This window comes from Furipterus horrens, unplaced genomic scaffold (assembly GCF_987537825.1).
Source record: "Furipterus horrens unplaced genomic scaffold, mFurHor1.1.pri manual_scaffold_3, whole genome shotgun sequence".
Classification (NCBI taxonomy): Eukaryota; Metazoa; Chordata; class Mammalia; order Chiroptera; family Furipteridae; genus Furipterus; species Furipterus horrens.
Window position 1 is genome coordinate 186,769,350 of NW_028327173.1, and position 18,770 is coordinate 186,788,119.

Genomic DNA, 18,770 nt, shown 5'->3' on the forward strand with positions numbered 1-18,770 from the left:
GTATAAAACATGGGTTAATGCCCCTTTTGTGGGCCTGAAAAGGGTCTTTACCCCTTCTTACTCTTCATAGGTTGTTGTACTCACATATATTTTTAAGGCCACTGAGACCCCCACAGACCTTTCTGAAAAATACTATTCTGGAACACAAAAAGGATTAGTGATGGGAACTTCATAGTTCTTGTCAACTTCGCCTTAACCAGTGTCAGACTGATTTTTTTCAATGTTTTAAACATGACACTCTCTTGCTTCCTGGGTTGTATTGTTTCTGACAATAAACTTGCTGTGTAGTATGTCTCTCCTTACCCTAACCCTCCACGGCTGCTTTTAAGATTTTCTTTTATTACTAATTTTCAGCATTTTGATTATGATGTGCCTTGTGTTTTCTTTCTGTGCTTTTTTCCTGTGGGGTTTGATGAACTTGGATCTGGGTTTATAGTTTTTAATCAAATTTGGAAAATAATTTTAAGCCACTATTTCTTACACTATTTGTTGTGTCTATCCATGTGTCCTCCCTCCCCCGCCCCCCGCCCCGTCCATTATACATATGGTAGACTGTTTGATATTGTCCCACTACTGATGGATGTTCTGTGTTTATCAGTTTAGGCAGTTTCCACTGCTATTTTTTCAAGTTTTATTATTTTTTCTAATGCAGTGCCTAATCTGCAGAAGTACCATCTGTATGTTTTTTCACTTTATAATAGATATTTGTATCTTTCCCTCTAGAAGTTCAATTTGGGTCTTCTTTATGTTTTCCATTTCTTTCCTCATTATACACTTCCCTCTTCTTTCTTGAGCATATGAAGTATATTTATAGTAGAGATTTTAACATCCTTGTTCACTAGTTCTATCATTTGTGTCATTTTTAGGTCTGTTTCTATTGTTTATTATTTTAATATGATCTTTTTTTTTCTTCTTGCCTTTTGCATGCCTGTTAATTTTTTTTTAACAGTCAATCCCCACCCTGTTGTCCATGCCCACGGGTTGTTTATATGCGGTCCTTGAGAATGCCTGTTAATTTTTGATTTGAAGCTAGACAGAGTGCGTATTATGTTATGTTGCTGGGTGCTGGAACTTTTTGTGTTCCTCTAAATAAATTGTGGACTTTGTTCTCAGAAGCAATTCCAATTATTTAGAATTGGTTTGATCCTTTCAAGGCTTGTTCTCCAGTTTTGTTAGGACAGGTCCAGACGAGCCTTTAATTTAAGGCTGGGATGGTTCCACTACTAAGGCTAACCCCATCTGAAGATTCCTTCAATGTCCTATTAGGAGTTTTTTCCAGTTTGGCTGGTGGAAACATGAACTATTTCTGGCTCTCTGTGAACCATGGGGGTTATGCCATCTACTTCTTTCAGTTGGTACTTTCTCTGCCTTGCTGGTTTCCTTACACATGCACAGATCAGTACTTAGCTAAAGACTCAAGAGGAGCCCTCTGCAAATCTGGAGTTTTTCTCTTCACAGTTCCCTCCTTTAATTGCTTAGCCCTGCAAATTCTAGCCACCTTGGCTGCCCTAAGTTCCCAACTTACTTTTCAAATCAGTGAGACTGTTGAACTCTTTCAGGTTTCTTCTCCCTACTCTGTGGCCTGGAAACTCCTTAGGGAGTTAGCTGGGGCACTAATAGGGCTCCCTACATTTCTTTTCACTTTTCTCAGGATCACTGCCCTGTGCTGCTGCCTATGGTTGAATGTCTGAAAACCATCGTTTTATATATTATATCTAGCTTCTAGTTGTTTAAGGGAAGAGAGTAAATCTAGTCCTTGTTATTGCATCATGACTAGAAGTAGAAGTTCCTCAGACCAATTTTTAACCCTGGGTGTCTTTTTCCCTCCTCTGTTCTTTTGTTGAAAATGGATCCATTGAGACAGATTTTATTGAGAATTCAGCCAGGTTCAGGAAATACCACTTTGCCAGACATTTATTAAATACCTACTGTGTCCAAAAGAATAGCGTGGTTTAGTATCACGCTGTAAGTGGTAGGTAACGTTGCCTGTATTCTGATACTATGCGTTTAGCAGAAGGCTGTTATCCTGGCATGAACATGCACATACATACACACTTTAAGCCTCTTTCCTGTACCTCCTGAGCATAGTCCCACTTAATCTGGGCAACTAATTGAACTAATAGTCACAATTGATGAGCAAATAGCAGGTGCTCAGCTGTCTTTCCGTGAATTAGGCCTTAACAGCCCTGTGGGGAAAGGAAGGAGCATTAGCACTCTTATGTACAGTGACTCTTCCATGTTACCTAGCCTTACTCTGTGCCAGATTCTATATTAAACTCTATATGTGTGAATCGTGGACACTTCACAATTCTGTAAAATAGGTATTGTTACCCCAATTTTGTATGTGACAAAAAGGAGGCTGACAGCAGTATCAGTACACCTGAGAACTGTAAGAAGCAAGAAGCAGACTCATTGTGACTCTAAAATCCACACTGATTGATCCTGTCATTAACTGTTTTATTTCCCTCTTCTGGGTTCAGTTTATTTTCCTGTTTCATTTTTGACACTTCCACTATATATCATCCACGTGTTTCTACCTCATATTGTAGTTACTTGTATATGTGTCTTATCTCTCCAAGTTGACTGTAAACTTCTTTTAAAAAATATTTTACTTATTTTTAGGGAGGGGGTGAGGGAAGAAGAAATACAGGGAGAGAAACATGCATTGGCTGCCTCTTGCATGCCATGCCCCCAACCAGGTGGGACCGGGCCCTCAACCCAGGCATGTGCCCTGACTGGGAATCGAACTGGCAACCTTTCGGTTCACTGGTCCGTGCCCAACCAAGTGAGCCACACTGACCAGAGCTGGCTAAACTCTTTAAGGGCATGTGCTTTCCCCCATCTTTGTACCTTCCATAGAACCTAGTATATATAGGGGCCCAATATATATGTTAAATGAAGTCAGTGAGTTCTTTAAGAAAGATATATATTAGAAATGAGTCTAGATACTTTGTCTGAAGGGAAATATCAGATTCTTTCATTAATTTATGATGTTCTCGTTTTCTGTGTTTATCATAATCCCTCTTACATCTTTTAGGATGTTACCTGAACTTTGTAAAGTTTTCATTTGGTACTTTTTCCTGAGCTTCAACTAATTTGAGATTACTTTTGGAGTCTCTATTTGGAGATTTAAGGGAATGTCCCTTGTGAATTAATCAAACTCCTTTCTTATAGGTTCTTGATTTAGAGCCTCACATGGAGAGAGCTGGAAATATTGAAGCTAGAACTGGAGTATGTAGGCTTTGGTGGAGGGACGCTGTACAATTAGAGGGTTATGTAAGGAAGGGCACAGGTAGGGGGCTGGGGCATGCAATTAAGCAAAGAGGGAGGAATAGTGGGCAAGTTCCTGCTTCTTAGTTGTGCTTGGGGCCTCACAGTGCAATCTTGACAGTTTAAAGATAGTTTGGGTAATTTATGAGGAAGAAGACAGGAAGAGTTATGGTTTGGTTATAAATTAGGAGGCTTCTTGGAACTTACACAAGATGGAGAACATTTGGAGTCAAAAGACAGTCTCTTGTTTGGCTTAAGTGCGTACCTTGTTGGGGCTCTTAATCTTCAGTAGATGGAGGTGAAGAACATGTTTTAGAATCCTAAACCTGAATGGACTTGAGGGGAAAATACTCAGGTGACATTTGAATATGAAGGAGGGAACTGGCAGAAACTGTGACTATATTTATGGAGAATCTTAAGGCCTGAGAGTCACTAGGAAAAGGCCCTGCCTCTAGGTTGACTGTTTCTTCTCACTCATGAAGTCTACTGAAGAGGTAGCAGTTTCAGAGGAGGGGTGACAGGGTGGAGAGGTATTTTTGCTGTTGAACACTAAGGGAGCAGGCAGCTCTTTTAATATTTATCCCCCCAGCTTCTCCCTAGCTGTGGCCACCCATAGCCTGTGGGAGTGCCATTTTAGAGGGACTCTTCATGAGTTGTCTCTGAGATATCTGGATAGTTCAGGAAGCCTTAACTGAAGTCCTTGGCTTAACTGAGAAGATATAACTTACAAGATACAAATTCCCTCTAGCCCATCATACAGTCTTTTCCCTTCTTTTCCAACTTCCTTCTCACCACCAAATAGCTTTGCCCATAATTGTGTTTACCTTCTCACTTTGAACTCATGGTATAGTCAATATGATTTGCACTTAGCACTCTAATGAAATTGTTCTCGATGAGGTCACTAGTGATTGGGTCCAATGGACATTTTTTAGTTTTCCATCTTACTGGACCTTTGCTGCGTCTGCCAACTACCCCCTACATTCTCCTTGAATCTCTGTGTACTTTCCTTGACATCAGTGATGCACTTGATTTTTTTTGTACCTGATGTGCCTCTTTAAAAACTTAGTGTTCTTCCCAGGATTCTGTTGTTGACTCTTCTCACTCAACTCTCTTGCCTAGGTGAGCTATTCTATTTTACATGGTTTCAACCGTGACCTACAGGTTATAACTCTAGGGCTATATCCCAAGTTCACAGTGCTCTGCAGAGGTTAATACTCATTTCTGATTTGCCCACTGGACCTTTCCACCTGGATATCCTTCAAGTACCTACAATTCAATATATCCAAGAATAACCTGAACTAAATTCATTCATTCAGCAAAATCTGCTTGTCTACCTGTGTTCTTTTTCTCCTGCAGTAGCTTTTACCATTCACCCAGTCACTTAGGCCAAAAACCCACTGGTATCATCTTTATTGTTCTCACATATCATATCTTATTAGTTTTTGGCATCTTCTGTTTTTGGCTCATCATGGACAGTGAATGAATAAAAGAAAACATAATTTCATCTGAATTTAATTACAGTTTAGCTCTTTGGTCTTTATAAAGCTGAATACCTCTGGTTACAAGCTAACTTTTGGGAAAGGTGTTTGATTTTTGATCATGTCCACATTATATTAAGTAAAAAGCACTTTTTTGTTTAAAACAGGAATACTCTAGGGAAGGATTAGTCATTATTAGAAAGGGTGGATCTAAGGCCCTGCTGATAGTAACAGATGAAGTTAGTGAAGTCAGATCATGCTGGCCCAGCCAGGATGGCATTGTCCTTGGTGCCCATGGGAGTAAGAGGCAGTATTTTGTGGGTGAACTTGTCACATGCTATGTGTTTAGTGCAAGGAATAGGTTAAGACTTTTTCCATTGGGGAGGGAAATATGCCCCCTTTTACTTAATGATAAATTTCCTAATTATTTTCTACTATTTTCACAAACACTGAGGATGTGTTTGTAGCTGTCATACTTTGCCAAGTTTATCTCCCTTCATTTCCATCCAGCCCCTTAAAGAAAAGAAAAAAAAGAAACAGAAAGTGACTTACAGAATTATAGGATTTTGGAGCCAGAGAAGTTCTTCAAGTAGCAGTCATCTAGATCAACCCTTAAATTTTCAGATGATGATGATAATAATAATGATAGATGGTGATAACTATAATACCTGTACTCGTTTTTGACAACTCATTAAGTGTGAGGTACTCTGCCAAGTGCTTTACATGCATTTCCTCATATAATACTTACATTAGCCCTATGAGGTATCTATTATTAGTGCTACTTTAGAAGCCCAGAAAGATTGGATAACTGCATTGACGTTAAGAGTATGCTGAAGCAGCTATTGTGCAGAGAGATGAAACATCTTGCTTGCTCAAGGTCAAGTTTTCCAGTTAGAGGCAGACATGCATAGAATTCAAATCTCCTGACCTTGAACTCAGTGAGCATATATTTTTGTTTTGACATGAGAGTTCATTCTCTCTGGTCATCTTTGTCTCATTTCTTACTCAACCTTTTTAATTCCAGTGAAATTGAATGAAATAAGAGGAAAGGGTGGTTTAGAGCTGGGTTTTTTGGTGAGGTTTTAAAGTTTATTTTTAAATAGGCAGCCTTCCCAGACTGACTGGGAATGTAGCAGAAGGCCTGAGAACCAGGAAGTGACACAGACCTGTTTATACCATCCCACTTGGAGGCCTTTGGAAAGCGATCCACATAGCTGGTAAAAGGTAAACATAACTGCATCAGCCAGTTCTCTTGGGTTCACTATTTTTGACCTGGAGGAGGTGTTTTCTGCACAGCTATGAGTACTTTGAAAACCAAAATCTAGCACTTAAACATCCCCTTGAGTAAACATATATACGTGTGTATACAGATATTTTTTTCTTGTTACCAGACAGCAGCATTCCGTGGGTCTTAGCAGACAAAACTATCCCTTTTTTTTCCTCTCACACTCTCTTTCCCTTTCTCTCTCTCTCTCTGCCTGCCATCATTTTGTGAATTGTTCTTCCATTTTCTTTCATTTCTTTACAATTAGCACTGTGCATGCAAAAGTGTCCAGCTCAAAACTTTCTCTTTCACTTGTTTCTGTCTCCTTTTTGTTCTGATAGCACTTTCTTTTATTGGGGCCTAGTAACAATTTCACAGTGTAATACAGATGAGCATAGAATTCCTTCTGTGTAGATTGTGAATTCCTTCACAGTGACAACTATACCCCACTTCATCTGTGGGCACCCAAGCCTTACACTGAAGATAGCTAGTAAATATTTGCTGAATTGTAGTACAGGCCCTGCAAACACAGAGCCCTAAGAAGTCAGATTTAGCAAATCAGCTTCCCAGACTTTATTTGCCAAGTGGGTATTGAAGCTTGCTCTAGTCAGTTCTAACGGGGACCGAACAGAGGGGTATGATGACACTTAGATGTATGTCTGGGGTCTATGGACCAATTATAGTGGTATCTGCCAAGCATCTGCTTTGCTACCTGGCTAAAACTTCAGGATTTATACCCTTTTACCTTCCTCTTTTACATCCGCTGCTACTTTGCCATCTGATATTGCCTACACAAAGTATGTCTTTTGTATTTATTTATTTTTGCTCCCCTCAGAAAACACGTAAATGCTGAGCACTTTGAGGCACAGAAAGAGGTAGAATTGGTGGTCTCTACAGGAGCTTACTGCCTGTAGTAAATGCGGCATACAACAGTCAAGTAGCTGTGAGTGGACCCTGGGGAGGGATATGATTGGTTGTCCCATTTGTGGTCCAGACAGTTCTGCCAAAGATTCAGAAGAGCGTTTCGTGCTTGTGGGCTGAACTGATGAGTTTTCCCAGAAGAGAGGCAACTAAGCTTGAACATGTGTTTGGAAAACCAAAGAGGGAGCCCTTGGCAATAGGAAGGCAGGAGGAAGGGCTTCTAGGCCTTGGATCCCATTTATCTATAAAATGGGGGCAATAGCACCTGTTTAATGAGGTAACAAGTCTGTGTGTGTGTGTATGTATATAACACACATGTAAGATCCATGCCCTTGTCCTTCCCTTCAACATATTCAAGCCAGAAAACCTCCTACATCCCCTTAGACACAAATATTACTTTAGTATAGTCATATGCACAATTATTTAATTTGTGGTGAGGGATTGCTAAATTCCTTTAAAAGTATTTTTATAATGTCATGGGAGAGAACCTTGGTAATTCCCTTGTTTAACCTGTTGGCTTTTCTTTTGTCTAAACTAACTTTGTGCTTTGAGCCTAGTCTCAGGGCCTGTACTTAGCCCAGCTAAAACAGTGCCTTTGGGAGTCTAGTGGGGGCTCAGTCACAGGTGGTTAGAGCAGGAAGGGGCCTTGCCAGCTCTAATTTGAGTGCCCACTATTCCAGATACTGTCCTGAATCCTTCACGTTTACCTCATATCCATCCTGCAACAACTCAATATGGTGGGTGTTTATCAATTTATAGATGGGAACTGAAATTAACTTGCCCTAGACCGCTAAACTAATAATTCCAAGCAGGTCAGATATTCTGGACCAGTTTGGCATCTTTCCACATGCACAGCCTCCCTGAGAGATATTTAGTTGAACTGTTTCATTTTACTGATGAGGAAACAGGCATAGGGAGGGAAGTGAGGTGTCCTAGTTCAGTCTGTCAGCTGTTGATGAAGCTGGGCCTAGGGAAGTGGTTTCCTGCCTTCAGAAGGTCGGAAATTTATGGCCTGAGCCAAGTTCCTGCTCATAGGCACTCTGTTTTCTCTCCCGTGTTTTCTGTGCTGTCCTGAATCTGTCTGGTTTTGTTCTCTTTTGTCCTCTCTTGCATCCTTTTTTCTTTCTCTCTGAGCCACTATAGCTCTGCAGTGATCCTTTGTGTGTGAGGGCTGGGGTTTTTTGTTAGATGTTTATTATTTTTGGAAAGCACTTCAGGAACATTGCGTACAGATGGCCTGTACAAACATACTGATGGATTGATTAAGTTCTAAATGGGAAAGTGGAGTCTCCTTAGTTTGCTGCAATGCAGAGGGACATAGGTGCTAGGATATGTCTTGGAGACGGGCATGTGGGGCGAAAGGACCTCTCATACAGAACAAAGAGGCTGGACTTTACATTCTTCATTCCAGTCAGAACTTTTATTACCTTAAGTTTTCAGAGGAAGTACTTCTGGGCCCCTCTTATTCCCTAGAAGACATTCCACATTTCTCAGAACTGAAAGGGCACATTCGTGGATCATCCAGGCCCATCCCTGAGGACCAGGAAGAATGATTGACTTGACTGAGACTAATTCACTTTGGGTTGGTGGAGCTGGAACTCAGGGCTCCCTCTCACATTCAGGTCTATGCTGCTTCATCCTGGTCTTAGGCTCTAGAAGAGAGATGTTGGAGACTGTTAAAGAGAGGGCTTAGGGATGGGGTGGCCGTATATGTCTGCTGGCATTCCTGCTGTTTGAAGCCTGAGTAGGGTAGGTGGAAAGCATGACAACCAGAGCAACCAGAGCATGTGGTGATCAGTTCTGGGGTAGCAAGACAAGGATACAAGAACAATCAAGGCAATTAAAAAAAAACCCTGTAACACCTGCCCTCCAGTGGCTCAGGTGGCTTGTGAGGAAAGCCAAGGGTTATTTTTGTGATTTGTTGGAAGTGAAATTTAAAAAAAAATTATTTATTGACATTGGGGGGAGGGGGGAGGGGGAGAGAGAGAAACATTGATTTGTTCTTCCACTTAATTAAGCATTCATTGGTTTTTTTCTTACATGTGCCCTGACTGGGGATCAAACCTGCAACTTTGGTGTGAGGTGGATGCTCTAACCAACTGAGCTACCCGGCCAGGGCTGTAGGAAGTGAGTTTTAACAAGAGTTAGATACTTGTGGCTTATGGGCTTTGGAACTTGGGATCAAAAGGAAATGGATAAGGTAACATGTGGTTCTCAATGATCTCAAAGTCCATCAGAACACTCTGTGCCTACTGAAGAACTCAGATGGCAGTGGCACTAAAGAAAGGGTAAGACAGGGAGGGTAGCAAGATTGGAGGGAGCTATTTTTCCACGGGGGCAGGGGCGGGGGGAATAAACTGAAGACATCTAGAAGTAACATAATTTTGCCATTTTGGGGGGAAGAGTGGGAGGCATTAAAATTTGATCAACATTTAGATATCTTTTGCTGCTGTGGCCCAGCCACTTCAGGGCAGGTGGGAGTGAAGAGGAGAGACATTGAAGGGAAGAAAAGGAGAGGTGAGGGAGGGCCTTCCTTGCTTGTTAATCGCCTCTCCTGTCACACCGCTCTGCGGAACTTTGGACTTCAGAGTTAGGACTTCTATCCTTATACTCTAAAAATAATTAATTAATTAAATACTATTCACACTTTACAAACACGAACTATTCTTTGTCTTCCCCCATCACCTAGCTGTATCAGGGTCCAGGAAGATGATTAACCAAAGGATTAAACTTTCTTTTCCTAGACTTTGCATCGCTGCCATTCCTTTTCTGTACTAGTTTGAGGTAAGAAAAGGATTTATATTGGTTTGACTGATCCAGCCCCCTCTCCTAACCAATGGAGAAATGAAATGGGCCAAGGTTTAGGAAATAATTTATCCTGAAAATTACATGTAAACTAGGCTGGCTTCACAGAACTGTAGAGAAACCCACCTAGGATCTGGGGGCCAGGCTTGACAGTCAGGACCCCTTTGCCTCCACAGAGGAGAGCTCAGTAGAGTGTGACTCAACCCAGTGTCCTCCAGCTGGACTATGACACTCTCTGCAGGGTAGAGCCCCAGGGCAACTAGGCACACGGCCTGAGGAGATCTGGGCCCCAGGGTGTTTAGGGGACTGGGTACTCTTGCTGTTTCATGGCTGGCCCCACTACTGCTGCTGCCTCCCCAGGCTGTGAGCCATTTTTGAAGGTGACTTCCAGGACATCTTTAATCTTAGGAGGCTCTTTGGTTAACCTAGAAGCATCTATGGCAATAGTAAGCAAGCAAACCATGTGAACTTGAAACTCATGTTCCAGTTTGACCTTAACACTATAAACCTACCATGCTTGTCATCATCACTTTATTATGAGAAGTTTGTCAGAGAACCCTTTGCTATCATTGCTCCTGGGCTAAGCCTATAAATAAAGACTCAAGTCTTCTCCAGTTTATAGAGTAGCTCCTCATACTGTGTCTCTTTGGGCCTCACTAGAGACTAGTGAGATACTCAGCAATCCACACCCCTGATTTACAGATGAGGAAAAAGGCAGAGAAGAGGTAAGTGGCTTCCCCAAGATCAGAGCCATAGCTTAAGGGCAGTGTTCTTCCTCTTGGAGGGTCATTGTGGGCAGGATATGGTTGTTCACAACATCACATTCAGCCCAGTACAGTCACCCAGCTTTTGATGTTCTGGGCTTACAGAGGCGAGAAAGGCCAGACCCTGCCCTTGAGGAGCTGACAGTGAGGCTCCTGGGGTCTCCCTTTACCACATTCTATTGGGGCAGCAGCACTAGTCCCCAGAATGAAAATAAGGATGAGTGCAGATTTTCCATGACACCTCACTTCATGTTTTGGAGGGGAGAGCTGGCTGCTGGAGGAAGAGAGAGCTTATACAAAGAAAAGTTTGGATGCCATAAAGAATTCTGTGGCTGAGGGAAACCCTAGAGCCTTTTTTAGACATGGGAACAGAAGCCAGAGAGTCACGATCTGGTTGGTGGCAGAGGTGGGACTAACTAGCCTCAGACTGGCTTCTCTCTTCTCACCTCTAAGTTTAGATGGTATATGCTTTGTAAAGTTGGGTAAGTGCAGGCTTTGAAGAGGAAGCTTATCCAGGTTCCTCTTTAATCATAATTTCTCCCTTTTTTTTCTGTGGTAAAGTACACATAAAATAAAATCGACCATCTGAACCATTTCTAAGTGTACATACAGTTCAGTGGTATTGCATGCATTCATAATGTTGTGTGACCGTCACCACCATCCATCTTCATAACTTTTCATCTCCCCACGCTGGAACTCTGTACCCATTAAACAGCATAACTTCCTGTTCCACCCTTCTGATAACCACCATTCTACTTTCTGTCTCTACTTAATCATAATTTTTTTAAATTAGGGGAAGTAGTCACTAACATAGCAAAGGAATACTAAAGTGAAATGTATTTTTTTGTAAGTTTTTGCCTATGTGTTTCTTTAGAGATAATTTGTTCTAAAGTGTTTTTCTTTTGTCTTGGCCTGAAGCCATAATTCAAGGACAGGCCTCCTTCCTTCCTCCCCCCTCCCTTTCCTTCCTGTGTTCAAAGCAGATCCTTCCTTAAAATTATTAGATCTACAGTAGCTGGATTCTCAAGTTGTGGGCGATACCCTAGGGATTGTGGGATTCACTTTTCTCTGTATTACTGAAGCACTGACCCTTGGCCAGATTGCATGTAAACACTCCATTGACTGCAGTCCATTCATCTTTTTTCTTTGCAAAGCCCCCATTTTCATCACCCCATCTGTTCTGCACTTGATCAGGTCTTAGGATTCATGGTGGAATTGCTCCCTTGGCAGTAAGGGAGGAGCCAGCTGTTTCTTTAAAAACAAAATAGGAGTTCATACGTGCACATCTTTTCCCCAGTTCTGTACTGGCCTCTCTACATGCAGCCATAGCAGGTCACCCTACCAGACAGACACCGTTCCCTCAAGGCAACAAACAGTGGGTCATCGAGAATGACACCTGCTTGTGCCACATCATGGCATGTGCACAACAAATATTTCTGTAGTGAATGTATGAGGTCGGTCAGGGTGGCGCTTTGGAAGTAAGAAGGGGGTTAGTTCTACTGGAGGTGGGCATGGTGTGAAGTGTCAGAAAAGAATTCTTCCAGAAGATGACCCCATGCTGAGCCCTGGAAGTGACTGCATTCCCGTCAGAGGGAACAGTCGGGTTTATTTGAATGTCTGTTGAGGAAGGAAGCACGTAGTCTATAGGATGGCCTTACTACATTAATTTTAGTTTACATTTTTCTGTTTAAATAGGTTGTGCATACACAAGGTACAACACTTGAGATTAAAAGCGAATACATTCAGTGAAAAATTAGTTTTCTTCTCTGTTAACCACTCAGTTCCCCTTCCTGAAGGCAATTATTAGCTACCGGTATCTTGTGCATTATTCCAGAGAGATTTTCAGTGCACTTGGAGAGGGGAGGGTATCCTTTAAAAATACACTCATACACACAAATGGTATTCTTCACATACTAATTTTAGAAGTCATTCTATACTACTACAGACTGAACTGTACATCTTTTTTTAAACTACTACATAGTATTTACTACATGGGTGTATGGCAACTTATTTAACTAGTGTCCCTTGAATCTTTTGCCGATACAAATAATACAGTGAATATCCTGCAGATATGTCACTGCACACATGTGATTTCTGAGGACAGATTCTAGAAGTAGAGTTGATAGGTTAGAGATTATGTGCATTTTGACAGATATTGTTAAAGAGCTCTACATCAATTATAAAATAATAAATTTAAGATTCTTTACCACTTAGCATCTCCCCCTCCCTCAATCTTCTGAAATCCCTGCCAGACTAAGCTTCCTAAATGAACTTGGCGTTGTAACTTCCCTGTTTCTAATCCTTGTAAACTCCACATGGTTTCAGAGTATAGTTTAAACTCCTTAGGCTAGCCTCTGCCTCTAGCCTCTGCCAGGAGTGCTTTGCTCCAACATTGCTTTGATCCACTTGTATTAGGTATCTTCTTTTTTTCCTTCCTCATTAGACACATCCTTTAGCAGTGAGCTTAGCATCACCTCTTCTGGGTAGTCTTTCCTGATGATTTCCACTCTTGCACAGAAACCTAAGCACCTCTCTGATCTGGCCTCATCTATTCACTACAGAAATATTTGTTGTGCAGGCGCTGTGTTGTGACACAAGCCGGTGTCATTGTTGATGATCCACTGGTTGTTGCCTCGAGGGAACAGTGACTGCTGGTGGGGTTACCTACAGTGGCTGTATATAAAACAGCAGTACCAAAGGGCCCACTGCTAACTGGCTGGTAGCCCTGAACATATCCAGTAACCTCTTTGGACTCTTGTTTGGCATCTGTCAAATGAGAAGGTGAAGCCTGAAAACCTCTAAGGTGCTACAGCTCAGATCTTACTATGGATTACAACAGCAACAGCAACCAGTGTTTACTCAGGACTTGCAAAGTTCAGGCACTCTGTCAAGTACTTTGTCTGATCCTAATCCTTACATCAACGTGACGAAGATGCATGTTTACTGTCTCCATTTTACAGATGAGGAAACTGAGGCAGAGAGAGTAATTTGGCCATAATAGAAGAAACATTTGAATTCTGGCATTCTGAATGTGTATACACATTCCACGTATTTATATACAGTTTTATGTACCATTTTGGGTCACTCACAGACTCCACCCCTAGACCTCTCCATGAACTATCTGTTGTACAATGTAAAGGCTCAAGTTGGAGTCTGGGTAGGAGCTAGGAACAGAAGACTGCAGTCACAAATATTTGTGGGCAGTGGGTGAAATCCCAGTGGCTAGCTCTGTTCTTGAACCCCTGGCTAATACTCATTGAAGACCCTCACAGCTGCTTTTCCTCTGGACTGAGGCAGCTCATTGCTGTTTGCAGTAACTTTTTATAGGGGGAGCATAGGCCTGAGTCAAGGATTCAGACATGGATTAAAGTCAGATCTGTATAATATCTCTGACAGAGTCTCAGGGGCATCCTTTATTAGGGTTGCAGATGGCAGGCTCCCCTGTCTATTTACATTAGGTCTTTTTAATGAAGAAGGTGTGTATGGAATTAAAATAAAAAAGGAGGTGTAATCTTATTATTTACAACCTTATTATTTGGAATATGTGTTATAAACTAGGATAAATGAAATCAAATGAGTTAAGTAAAATATAATAGGCTCATGTCATAATGTGTCATCAGTTCAGCTACTTCCCTGAAGGCATGTAGAAAAACTTCCTTGTAAGTCTTGACCCCTGATTTTTTTTTTTTTAAGATACTGGTTCCTGCTCTTCTGAAGTCTGTCTGAACTAGAGTGGGTGGTGGGGCTTATTAACAATTGTAGCTCCCCTATCTGCCCTTATTGTCAGGCCCAGCCAACCAGTATGGCCTCTGGGGTCACCTGTGAGCTGTTAAGTCAAAGTCAGATCCTTGGGCTCATCCAGACTCAGGCAGCTGAGCAGGCCGAGCCGGGCCCTTGGCTCTCACTGCTGCATTCCTTCTCTAGGCGGTGTATTCTCCCTTTAAGACACGTGTTCTCTCTCTCTCTCTCTTTTTCTTTTGGTTAAGCTGAGCTTACTCTGAGTACCAGTGGCAAAGCAAAGCCAGACTCTGGTGTAGCAGCTCTGTGTCAACAGCTGCCTCTCCCCTCCTCTCTGCTGGAGCCTCTGAGGCGCGCAGTCACGCAGAGCCCGGGCAGCCTCTGAAAGCTTTGCTGTGTCCGACTGATCTCCAGGTGAGCCGCTGAGCCAGTACCTGTCTCCTTGTCTTATCGCAAGGATCTGGCTCCTAGATGCCGCCGCTGATGGCAGCTTGTTTCAGGCCTTGGTATTTCCCCAGGAAGGAGTTGAAAAGCCATTTATGTGCTTGTGTCTTCCTCTGAAAGCAGGAACTCAGTTGCCAGAATTCTCTCAACTCTGTATGTGACTGTGGCTTCTTCCAAAGTGCCTTCTTGTAACAAACATATGGATAAAGTTTTCACTTCACTTATGTCTTGTTTTTTGTTTGTTTTCTATAGGTGAATCTACCCCTGGCTGACTTTAGAATTCTTCTGGCTTTTGATTTTCTTCTTTTTCAAATAACTTGGACGGATAAAAGATGTGCCATGGCAGGATAGCACCAAAGAGCACCTCAGCGTCTGCCGTGGCCTCTGTGGGACATGGAGTGTTTCTTCCGCTGGTGATTGTTAGCACTCTCCTTGGAGGCGGACTTGCTTCAGGTGAGTCCTGGCCTGCCTTCTGTCTCTGGGAGGGAAAAGACACGGTACCCTTGTTTCTCCCAAAAGCTGGGGTGGAGGATTCTCTGTGTGTTGGGCAGTTACAGAGAGCCCGGTGGGGAGGCTTTTGTGCTGTGGTGTAGCAGGAAGCCAGTACTGCTGATGTGGCACCAAGGGGCCTAATGAGCTAGGTAGAGGACCACTGTGTCGGAACCTGCTGGTGATGACATTATCATCCCTCTCCTCTTCCTGTTGCTGTAATTTATCAGGCAGGGTGGCGGTGCGGGATTCAGAGCGTGATGTACAAGTAAGGGTACAGGCTTTGGTATCAGACTTCCGGTGTTCAGAACTCAGTCCTACTACTTGCTGACTCTGTGACCCTGAGCAAGTCTCTGCTTATGTAAGCCTCAGTTTCCTCAGCTGCAGAATGGTAAATAATAGTACCTAAGGTGGTTGTGAAGATTGACTTGGGATAACACAATAAGCACTTTTACTGATTGTTAGCTCTTTATTAGTTGTTTCTTGTCTTTCTGCTGTTTTTCTCAGAATGAGTGAAGAGTTCAGGTATTGTAATTTAGTGAAGCAGGACCTGGTCATTGACACCACAAACTTTGTGATCTTGGACAAGTCACTTAATCATCCTGTGGTTCAGTTTCTGAATCTGTCAAATGAAGGGGTTGACCTGGATAACCTTTAAGGACACATCTAGCTCCCTCAGTCTATACTTTCATGATTCAACCAGTAAGAACTTTCTGGTTGAAGATTATAAGCTAGAAGAGCCCTAACAGGGCTACAAATGCAGCAGTGAGCCCTTTGGGGTTTGTATGGTCCTTGTTGCTTTCACCACTGCTCTGAAGACCCTCTAGGTTCTCTTCAGGTGGTCCTCTAGACTTGATATCCTTTTTAGAAAGGGCATACTTGGTGGTTCATCGTAGGCCTCTGGGTGATGCTACAAAACCTACCTCTATCTGCAAATACTGGTAGGGGTCTCAGTTATGAATGAGCTCACCCGTAATGGAGCCCCTATCAGAGTTCCTTAGATACATGAATATGGCAGTTTTCTTTGGCTAGTGTTCTCTGGAGATGGATCTCAGCTAGATTCTGGAAGGGGTCTTGGAGGGAGGCAGGTGTGATACAGTGTGGCTTTAAGAGTCTCCATAGCTCAGTGCTATCCCTTTTATTCCCTTTCTATTAATTCCCACCACCCACTTAACCCAGCACACACAGAATGATGGTCCTATCTCATTTAATCTTATTTTTTTTCTTTGGAATTATTGGGAGAAACAATTAATGATTTTTTTGTTGTTGTTGTTCCATTATAGCTTCCCTCACCACCCACATACAGATTTCCTCTTTGCTGCCTCTCATTCACCTCATTCTGACACTTAACCCAAACCTTTCCCATAAGCCTAAGGCTTGTTTGGCTCTGAGGAGCCCCTGGCACAAGCAAGGTGGCCTCTAATGGTTGGGACCCCACAGTGTAGACATCATGTTTATATGAGATTTCAGTGGAACAGAAGGCCAGCCTACACTAATGTGCAACAAGATGAAGAAGGGCCTACGTGCATAGGGACACTTCCAAGCCAGAGGAGGCCTCTGGCAGTCACAGAACCATAGAATGTGGAGACCCTCTCTTGTTCACCACTGTATCTCTCTCTAGAGCAGAAGTTGGCAAACCGGTCCGTGGGCCAAATCCTATCTGCTGTTTTTCTGTGGCCTGCGAGCTAAGATTGGTTTTTAGTTTTTAAGTAGTTGGAAAAAAAGCAAAAGAATAGTATTCCATGATATGTAAAAATTATATGAAACTTACATTTCAGTACCCATAAATAGTTTTATTGGGACATAGCAGTGTTCACTTGTGTGTGTATTGTCTATGACCGTTCTTGTGCTACAATGGTAGAGTTGAGTAGTTGCTACATAGACCATGTGGCTCCCAACACCTAAAATATTTAGACTTTACTGTATTTTGCCCTTCATAGAATAGGTTTGCCATTCTACTCCAGCCCACAACAAATGGTGCTCATTAAGTAAGTGTATGGAGGGAATGACTATCAGAGCAGGTAGGAAGGAAGCTAGGACTGGTCAGAGCTAGGACAGACTTCAGAGGTTGTGCACTTACCCAGGGTCTTAGGACCAGGACCAAAACCCGGCCTAGTGCCTGGTGCACTACCACGACCATGTTCTTCCAAGAGACTCCATTCTGGAAGCTGTCTTGGCTTGTTACCTGGCAGTATTAGAGTCTGCCTTCTGTGTCTGAAATCTTTAGTTTCCTTGTCTTCATTAAGCCATCCCCCCTATCGCACCCTCCTTTTTATGGGCCTCACCCCTGCTTCTTCCCATTTTCCAGCTATCCACACCTTCCCAAGTTTCAATTAAAAGTCTGAAATCAATTATCAGGGACCAATGGTTCCAGACTGGCTGGATAAAGGGATTATTATTCTGCAATGTGGAAAAATATGTCTATAGTGTGGGTACAGCCCAGGATGGGCAAGTTGACTGTTGTTTTTATTCCCTCACCCATCTGCAGAGTATCCTGCCTCTCCTGCTATCCTTCTCCCCCAAGTCTTTCTGATCCCCATAAAATGTATATTGGTACAGAGCAGAGTGCAGGCAGGGGAAGGGGTTTTGCCATTTTTTTAGATCCAGTGCACCAAGTTGCTGTCAATGTTTTTCCCTCTCTCTGGAGTGGTTTCTAGGGGAAGAACGTGCCCACTCCTTGGCCTGAAATCCAGAGCACACCTGTATGGCCCTGCCTGCTATGAGCAACATGCCAATCAAGCTTGCCAAGAAACTAAGATTCTCAGATACTCTGAAGTCAGGGAAAGGCAATTTAGTTCAGGAAAGGTCTTGCATTCCTCTTCCTGCATCTCTTACCTTTTTCTGTAGCTGCCCCTGAATACCTATTCCAGGGGCATTTTAAAATGAGGTGCTTGTAAAGTACACAGCCTTGTTACCCAGTGGTCTCTAGTAGACCCTGAATATATTTGTGTAATGCACATTCATGACTGTGAGAATCCCACTGGACATCGGTAAAGTGAGTGTATTCTAGGGGGGCAATTCATCTGCATAGTCTCTGGCCATAATACCACAGTCACCCTAGTCTTGGTCATACTTGCTTAGGTTTATAAGAAAAGAATCATGTATAAAGACACATTTCAGAGTTCTGGAATAAAGTTATGTCACGTTTGGTGTTCAGTTTTCCATCCTGGTTTCTCTTTAGCTCAGGGTTTGTTGTTACAAAGAAGAAGGTATCAGAGAGGCATTGGGTCTAACTTCCCCCTAGGTCATTCCTTTAGCAGAGGTGGGGGAAATTATTGAAAGCTTCCTTTAGGAGTGGCAAAAGGAAGCATATCTATTCTTCACACCTGGTCACACCATGCAGAGGAAGATCAGAATTAAAAACAAGATCTATGCTCATACTATCCAACTTGTGTTTTGTGGAGACTAAAGAGGAATTAGGATCCCAGCTGTGTAACCGCCTCTCCCACATCTCACAACCCCTTCCCCTTTACCTGTGATCTTAAGAAACTTGCTGTATGACCTTAGGCAAATCACGTGACCTCTTTGTCTCTTCTATAAAACAGAAACAAGATACTTAAGGACAGTAGTTCAGTGGTGTGTAGACTAATAAACATG

The 18,770-nt window shown here is 42.6% G+C and overlaps 1 protein-coding gene across 4 annotated transcripts in view; it reads left to right on the forward strand.

Moving 5' to 3' along the window:
• Window positions 1-18,770, forward strand: part of SUSD6 (sushi domain containing 6) — an 89,285-nt gene that overhangs the window by 27,279 nt on the left and 43,236 nt on the right. For 3 of the 4 annotated variants that reach the window (XM_090271046.1, XM_090271043.1, XM_090271045.1), the window contains exon 2: window positions 14,937-15,137. In XM_090271046.1, coding sequence (XP_090127172.1) covers window positions 15,017-15,137 — 121 coding nt within the window. In that variant the 5' untranslated portion in view covers window positions 14,937-15,016. Of the gene's footprint in view, window positions 1-14,488; window positions 14,655-14,936; window positions 15,138-18,770 lie in introns of those variants that run through there. The other variant, XM_090271044.1, reaches the window with a different exon arrangement.